This window comes from Bombus impatiens, unplaced genomic scaffold (genome assembly GCF_000188095.3).
Source record: "Bombus impatiens unplaced genomic scaffold, BIMP_2.2 scf_0418, whole genome shotgun sequence".
Taxonomy (NCBI): Eukaryota; Metazoa; Arthropoda; class Insecta; order Hymenoptera; family Apidae; genus Bombus; species Bombus impatiens.
The window spans coordinates 187,453-196,491 of record NT_176837.1 but is presented as its reverse complement, the minus strand read 5'-3'; the positions used below and the strand labels follow the sequence as shown (position 1 = coordinate 196,491).

General features: G+C 41.7%; 1 protein-coding gene across 4 annotated transcripts in view; it reads left to right on the top strand.

The window, feature by feature from the left end:
* The window catches only part of LOC100740508 (paired box protein Pax-6), a 56,251-nt gene that overhangs the window by 42,582 nt on the left and 4,630 nt on the right, over positions 1-9,039 (top strand). For all 4 annotated transcript variants that reach the window (XM_033321279.1, XM_033321280.1, XM_033321278.1 and 1 more), the window contains exons 7-9: positions 2,717-2,943; positions 4,473-4,729; positions 8,925-9,027. In XM_033321279.1, coding sequence (XP_033177170.1) covers positions 2,717-2,943; positions 4,473-4,729; positions 8,925-9,013 — 573 coding nt within the window. In that variant the 3' untranslated portion in view covers positions 9,014-9,027. The remainder of the gene's footprint in view (positions 1-2,716; positions 2,944-4,472; positions 4,730-8,924; positions 9,028-9,039) is intronic.

The window sequence follows — 9,039 nt, the reverse complement described above, 5'->3', positions numbered from 1 at the left end:
GGAACAGCCGACGTAGCAATTGTCAGCTATTAATAAAAGCGCGCGCCTCTTCATTGCTAGTGGAAAGAAGAGAAAGAGCATGTTCGTTGCGTTTTTTTCCCACCCTTTGCAAATGAGCCGAGCAATCGAGTCGTTTCATAATTTAACAATTCCGGCTTGATTCCATTTTCTCTCCCTTTTATCCTCCTTTCTTCTTTTTATTTTTCTACGTAATTTCTACTTTTTTTTCATTTCGTTCTATTTATTTACTTATTTCCTTTGTTTGTTTGGTATAAACGCGATTATAGAGTAAATATTTTGTTTGTTATACACGAGAGGATGATACCGGACATTTAGAGGGAAGAAATTACGATGTAATCCGGAGCGTGTTTGTGCTACGAGTGATTGGAGGGTAGCAGGAAGGGAAATCGACATATCGTAGGGAGAGGGAATCCTCTTATCGCGACGAGGTATCTTCGAAATCAGGAAATCCGTGGAAGCGCAACAAAGAACTTAAGCTCCGATTTGTTGCTCCAGATTACTTGTTATTACGACCATCTTCCGCGATGCTCGCGCGAGAGATCTTTGCTAGAAGATATCGTCGGTGACCATCGCGATTTGGACAGTATCACAGAAATCGAACTCATCAGATGCGTCTTTCGAAAATTTCTTCGTTTCGTTATCTAGATATACGATTACTGTACAATTCCTAAGGAACGAATGATTTGTTTCCAATCTTATCGTTGACACTGTCGAACTAAACTATCAAATCGAATAAAATGGTTTCAGATTCTTTGCCTTTACAACGAACTAAAAATTTCTACAGATCGTTGACGAAATTTATTAAGCATCGAGATATCGACGTACTTTTCTTATTTATGTTATATAACTTTATCATAATTTTCTATGTACGTATAGTATATTTGACTATAAATTATCAAGTATTACCCTATCTTGAATTTCTTTCTGTATCTATATTTTATTTATTTCAGCCTGGAAATTGGATTTGCTTTTACATAAATTACAAGCATAAATCATAACTGGAACATAAGAGATATGAAACACAAACTTATAAATAACTACGATACCATAAAAATATACCGATTCTTTCGTTATATCTCTCCTATCTTTAAATACTTTAGATAAACATTCTCCTCGTTGTATCATCATCCATTCCGCCATCCATTACCTATCCGTTGTTTCATTTGTTTTCTTTTCATTTTCCAATAATTGCACTTCCCTTCATCCTTGTCTATTTCTTTCCGTGAAATCATTTCGATCAAACCTTATTCAACGAACTGATGCTGCTTATTCGATTGTGAAGTAACAAGTACAATATGAAATTTACGAGTTCTGTTTCATAATCTGCCGAGAATATATTATACAACTTAGAGAAGATTGTTGATGTTAGGAAATGTGGATGGAAAACGAATCGTTTAACCGTTTGTTGGCAATGAGAAGTTGAACTTTGCGATTGGCCCGAGTCCTCGCTAACGTTTCCTCGTATTTCTCGAATGAACAGCTTATTAAACGTGCGGCTTGGCTTAGCTTAGAGTTGTACGTCTTGAAATAACCAGCATTCAGTTAAACGCGGAATATTTGTGAACAAATTTAACCAAAAGTCACGAATCTTTTGATCTTTCACTCAGTTTTCGATTTTGAATATTCAGAGCGTAACTACGTACGACTCTCTATAATTCATCCAGAAAACGTAATTTAGATGAAATTTTGTTACGCGAAAGGAGTCGGATACTGTAGAACGTTCGAGATTAATTTAAATCGCTCAAAGAGAGCTTCCTCTGTGTGTCGAAATTGAATTGAAAGAATCGAATATTGTAGAATGTTTCACGTTAATTTATATTACCATACGATGATCAAAATATTCTGTTGGAATTTAGGAAGGAAACAGAGCATTGGTATTTCAGAAATCGTATTCTGTAAAACTTCTCCCTTAAAAATCGGACGGTGCAAAAATCCGAAAGAAACTCACTGCACTTTCAGAGGAATTTTTAATATAAGCTATCGAATATAATCGATCCACGTGTATCTTTTCATTCGCAAGTTGTCTTACTTTCTCACGATAAAACAAATTTCCTATTTTACTCATCGTCGGTTCTGTGTAATACTAAAAGCGCGTCGGATAGGTCGTAAGGGAAAGAAACAGCGGGAAACGATGCGAGATAGCGAGACGTACGAGCACAGACGTACACACCACTGAGAACACACAGTAACTCAATTTTCCATCCGACAACTGCTCAATCGCAATTAACAAACTGCGGCACAGTCTCGTGCAAACTCGACTGCGTGAGCTTACCCGGGGTTGGTGGGCAGAAGGGGGAAGAGGTTGGAAAAAGGTATCTAGATTTTACGGCTGTCGGATGGCTGGACAAGGAGAATAGGTCGAGAGATAGAATACAAACAGGAAGGGGTAGAGAGGGTTCGATAGAGGTGGATAGAAGCGAGGAACGAACGAGAAAGAAAGAGAGAAAAGAAGAGAGGGTGTGTAGAGACGATGGATGATGGAGGGAACGACGATGAACGAAAAGAGAGAAACGTGGATGGTTAGAGGGATGAAAGAACGAGACACGGAGAGGATAAGTGTGGAAAAAAGTAGAATGCGAGGTGGCGAGAGAATGCGAGGATGGATGCGAGGATGAATAGGTGCGGATAATGCGAACACATCGCGCGGAGTGACGCCCTTATCGTGACAAAAGCACCGTCATTGCGTCGGTTGCAGGTGTGGTTCAGTAATCGCAGGGCGAAGTGGCGTCGAGAGGAGAAATTACGGAACCAAAGGAGAGCAGCCGTCGATCAGGTAGTCGGCGGAGGCAGCAGCGGGGGTGGTAGCAGCACCGCGCCCCCAGCTGCGACCCCTGCCACGCCACGGTTACCCTTAAACGCCGGATTCAACGCCATGTACTCGTCGATACCGCAGCCGATCGCTACGATGCCTGACACTTACAGGTAATCATTCTGTCACCGTCTCTTTCTCTTTTGTTTCGCCAACCGTCTACGTGTATGGTATACTTATACAGGGGTGCAAAGACTTTGTGTATTGTAAGAGCGTATGGATCGAGCTCTCTCGTCGAGGTTGAATACGATGTTTGTTACGGTACGGTGAAAGGATCATAAGTGGAACGATCTCCTAGAGTTAGAGTAGTCAATTTAGGAATGGAGAAGGTTCATAGCTTTTCTTATAATTGTTGTTTATTTATTGTAACAGTCAGAGTTTCTTTACGAAAGTTTTGTAAATATAGGCAAAGATACTTTTGTCAGTTTATCGAGTTAAATAATCAACACTGGTTATTTTTTAATTATTGTCTGTTAAAAATTAGGGTTCCTTTATGAGGAATTCCTGAAGTGTATCGAGAGATTTTTAATTATAATAGTTTATCGAATCGTGTATTTCGAAGAATTTGATGCATTTTTCTATAGCGGTTCATTTTTTGAAAAAGTCTGTGTTATGAAAGTTTCAGTTAACTCGTGGTATTGTTAAATGTTTTTTTTTTTTTACGTATTGGCAGGCTTTTTGACGAGTATAGTTCGTTCTTTTACGTTTCATTTGTAAACCGTGGTAGACTAACAATAGTATGGTAACTGCGATCCGTTGTTTAAAGATTTGGCAATTGTACTACGCTTTAATCGGTGTTGCATTGTTGCAGAGATTACAGATATCGGTATCGTCGAGTTTAAATTTCCCAAACAATCCTCAAATACCTTGTATTTTTCACGTTCAACATTTCACGATTCATTGAAAATCGCGCTGTGTACATAAATATCTGACCTTGTCAAAATTTAATCTTCCTAAAAGCTTATCTTCGAATGTCATTTCCAAAAACAAAAACATCATAATCCAGGCGCTGGCGACTCTTTGATATCGAATATTCGTCGAAACAAATTAAATTCTGCAAATATCGAATTCAACTTGCTACGTTGTATATTTATTAAATTACCGTAACAAATATCGTGTACCGCGTAAAATTCGCATACAATCGTTACACGAAAGTTGCCAAAAAGTTCGTTATTTTTAACCTTCCACGCGATTCAAAGCAAATCGAAATTCTTCTCGGCAAGAATAAGAATTAAAGCTCGACGTTGGCCCCTAAATCCTCGAAACTTGTGTTTTAAACTTATATAGAGGATAAGTTTCGAGGATTTAGGGGCCAACGTCGAGCTTTAGTTTTGGCAATAATTAGACCTGATAGATTCTTATATATTTATGACGAATTTACAGTTACAAAAATTTCCCAAATGCACGTAAATCGTAAAACCGTATAAAATATCCAAATATATCGAAAAATATCGGTCGTTGCAAGTAGGCGAAACAGATCTCTGTTCCGCCTCTTCGTGTCTACAAAAATATAAATTTGCCTGAACGTCCACAGCTTATTAATAACGAAAGCTACTCGACCTATTCGCTAGAAACGACGTTCAGACAAATCGAACATGTTGGTTATTTTGATCTGACGCGGATCTCGTTCCTCTGTTGGCAGCTCGATGTCGAGCAGCTTGGGCGGGTCAATGGGTGGAAGCTGTCTTCAGCAGCGCGCCGAGGGATATCCGGCGTACGTGTTCCACGAGCCTCTTCACTCTCTGACGCAGTCTTACTCCCACGCACACAGCACTGCTGCGCACTCGCAACCCCATCGTGGTATACCGACCTCTCATGGTGGAACCCCCACCACGCCAGGAGGACAGCCTGCAGGACCAGGTGGTGCACCCTACCAGCCGACGACCTCGACCGCGACTGGTGAGTTTCCGCTTTAAAGGATTGTTTGTTTGTTCTTGTTCAATCTTCAAGGCCATCCTCCGGTATCCGCTTCGTCTCCACCACGGCATTTAAACGCTGATCAAGGTCGCCACCGATCGTATACATAGGGCTCCGGTTAGTCGCCTCTTTTCTAGGTTGTACGCTACCTTGAAACGATCGTTCGACTGGATGAATGCAGATCGTGCGAATGAAAGGTGTATTTTATTGTTGGTCAGATGGGTTGTTGGCTGTTTAACTATGGCTATTGATAATACGTACCACGATGATGTGATAGGTGAGTGTTGATTGTTGCAGTGTATAGGTATTAAATTAGTAAATTATCACTAAATTTTCCAAAGTCAATGGCAAACAGAACCACCAGCCTCTGAGAAATCTTCCGAAATACATCAATGGTTCTGTAAAATCGAACGACATATTGATAATATGTACCACGACGATATGATAGGTGAGTGTTGCTTGTTGCAGTGTATAAGTATTAAATTAGCAAATTATCTAAATTTTGCAAAGTTCGTACATTCGTGCTGCTCGCAGGTCAAAGTGAAGTTTAACTTCATTTTTCGAAACGTTTAACATTTTTCGTCAAAGCATTTCATCGATGCTTATCTCGCGTAATTTCCACAATTTCCTCTGCTTTTCGTTTTGTGCGGCTAACCGATTTTACAGATGAACGGCTTATTTAATTCGTAGTTAATATAGCGGTTGCTATATCTTACTACGTAGACAGAAATTCTCAGGAATTTGTAACAGAGATGGTGTCGTGTGTTATTTACGTTTGGTAGTCACTGGATTTTTAACGTGTTCTTTTGTCATCGATAGTTTTAATGTCAGAAGTGGCTTGGAAGGTTCCTTTCGGAGATATTATTTAAATTTCCAAGGCTTTTGCCAGTTTCCAAGATTCTGCGTGTTCTCTCGCGGTTGGACATATTCAAGGCGGATAGACCAAGGGAATGTTGATTTACAGGATTGCTTTGATGTTTGGTTAGAGTAATGGCGCAGATGTTATTGCTTGATGGATCTATTAAACGGTTGGAGGTTATAGTTACTGGTAAATGGTCTGTATGGTTAGACGCTATCTTGATTAATTTATAGGTAAACTGAATTGGTTGGTTAAGAACGCCAATAGCTAAATATGTATGTATCGCGTAATTATTTGATGGTTGTACGTCGTGATTTTCTCATTTTTCTATCTAAATGACTTGTGAACATTTCTTTTCAATTTTCTTCCCTACCCTATAAACGATATTAATTTCCAAGGTAAACTTAACAAGACCAATTCGCCACGCTACTCGTCGATTTGCGTAGTTAATCGACATATGTGTACAGCTTCTTATTGATCCAGATATTTCAAAAACTTCCAAAAACGACCACACGCGAGAAGACCTACCTTTCCACGAAGACCTGCTGGAAGAAATAATTTCCCATTAACAAACGGATTTGAAGATCGCTCGTTTCATTCGTTCGAGCTTCCGAGTTCGATGGCGGATAAAGATCTGGTCGAAACCGGAAGTGGTGGCAGCGAAGCTCGATGGGGAAGAAAAAATTGCGATTCGTGTCGCGTGCTCGCGGCACTCGCGAAACGTGCTCATTCTGTAACATTGAAACTGCCGCTTGATTACGTACACTCGGGAATTCCGTGCGCGCGGCCGTGGCCAAACGACGAAAAAGGATAAACGTCTTCGCGAGAACTCTGGTTACCCGTGGCGAACGACACGAGTGGAAAATACGTTTAATGGGCGCGAGGAAATTTGTGCCGCCGGAAACCGTACGATTGACGTGGAAAATGTTCAAATAAATTCTCGCACGCCTTCCTAACGAACCGTGTGTCTTCGTTCCTTCTCACTGCCGAAGTTCACCCTTTTCACGTTAAATATTTTTTGAATTGCGGGGGAAATTTATTTTACTCGATTAATTATCGTCAACGATGGGAATACATTTTTGATGTTTCGAAAGAAGGTACACTTACGTTCTATACATAGGAGCAGTTATATCAGAAACCAATGCGTTTATGTTTAATTAGTTCATAATATTGTTAAAGTATAATGTCGTGTGTAGGTAACATCAAGCGTGTTGTGAACTGCTTCGATATATTTTTTCGTATCATTTAATTTGCTTCTTTTTTTTCATCGTTCGAACGTCGACTAAACTACCAACCAACAATCCCTTTCGCTTTGCACCTCGAATGCTTCGGCAGAGAGTCTAAACTTTTAGAATAAATCAATTCAGGCTCCCAACAGAATACGAGCAAATCCGTTTAGCCAAAGTCAATGGCAAACAGAACCACCAGCCTCTGAGAAATCTTCCGAAATACATCAATGGTTCTCTAAAATCGATCAGCCAGCGTATCTTACGTGTCGAGGGCAGAATAAAGTGTCTTGTGAAGGCACGGTTAGAGAGCTACAGAACGTTGTTCCGTGCAGAGATCAAAAAATGGTTAGCTAGAAGAACGTAGCTGGGACCAAGCTGATACTACATCGGGTCAAAGTGTGCAAAAACCGAAACAGTGAACATTCCAAAGATGTTAAAGGTGGACGTAGCCGTAGCAAAATTACGTACTAACCATCTTCTCATCTCTGAACGGTAAGCAACAGTGCCCGTAGCTCGTTTAAGCACTTGACCGTTCGTCCACGGAATTGTAAAAGGATTTTAAAACAAATCTCGCACAGGCGCCAGCGGGCAGAATCGAAGATCGGGTATGTTCGGTGGTTTTCCAAGCGCCCATTCCATCCAACAACGTGGCTGCTGAATTTTCCATTTTCCCCGATTCTCACTTTCCCTCCGTCACCCTCTTGCCTTCTGTTTCTTTCTTCTTCGACTTGTCCCTCTTCCGCCAACGACCCTCTCTCACCCTGTTCTTTCTCGTTTAACGAAAACTGTGCGCCGAGGTTCGACCCTCCTGGCTCTCTCTCTCTCTCTCTCTCTCTCTCTCTTTCCTGTCCCTGTCTCTCTCCCTTTCTTGCTCCTTTCTCTTTCTCACCCATCTCTCTCGCTCTCTCGATGGCTCTTCCTCTCTTCAGGGTATACAGGGGGGCGAACAGAGGATGTGGATGGGTTGGGTCTCGCCTCGGCTGGGCGAGCGCTCAATAACGTGCGAACCCAAAGGGGAGGAAATACGGGGGTGCGCGGCGTACCTACAGGAATGAAGTGGAACGCCGTAGAATGGTGGAATACTGCGGAACACGCGCCGGCATTCCTCTTGTCTCCCCCCTTCCCTAGCACCGGATTCTTCTCTTTTCCTTCGTCCCCTTTTTCTATCCGCCTCTTCCTTTCTAGCTCCCTCATCTCCCGGCCCCTGTCGCGAACAGGTTCCCTCTGTTACTCGTTTTCTCTCGCTTCTTACGTGCGGAACGAGCCGCAACTTATCCATCATAATCGTTTTACGTGCATGAGCGCGGGGAACTTTCACCGCGTGTTTCTTTTCTCTCTCTCTCTCACTCTCTCTCTCTCTCTCTCTCTCTCTCTTGCTTTCGTTAACGTTGCTTTTGACGCGTTCCGATGTCCCATCCTTTCCATTGCTAAGCACCCTGGTTTCCGCAATGCCTCTTCACGTATCGCTTTCGCCACGATTCACGTGGAACAAGTATCGGTTTGTTTTGTAGCTGGCTCGTTCGTAAGTAGAGCGAAGAGCGTTTTTAGGTAATTGTTAAGGGTGCAGTTATCGAAGTCAGAATGATCGGTTGGTAATTTTTGTACAGATAGTTCGCACGTAGAATGTTTCTACCATAAGCGTTCAAATACTCTCGTGAGCCATTGTATGTTTCTATAATATCTCATTTTACGATTCGCAAATCTAAAGACTCAAATCTTCGATTTTTTCTCCAGATCCTTGCTTCAAAAGCTAAACTGCTCAACGCCATAGACAGTAACGCAAACAAATCTGATATCAATTTGAGCGTATCTTACAACATACATTATTTATGTCAATTTCTTCCAATAATATGCTTATGAAGCCGAGTGTTCCTTAAGAATTGAACGTTAACAGTGAACATGCGCGAACAAAATTAAAAATACCACAAGTAGCAAAGTTGATCAACTTGCCTCCTAAGAAGTTCCATTGTAAATGTCGCGTCCGTTGTTCCACCAAGAATCTTGTCCACGTCGTACCTATTCCTGCAACACAATCGCAGAACAAAACTAGATCGATCGTTTAATCGGAAAACAAACAATCGCATTGCAGGTGTGATATCGGCTGGCGTCTCGGTTCCCGTGCAGATCCCGTCTCAAACACCAGACCTGACCGGCAACTATTGGCCGAGGCTCCAGTGATCCCAGCTCTTCGGGTTCCCGCCCGC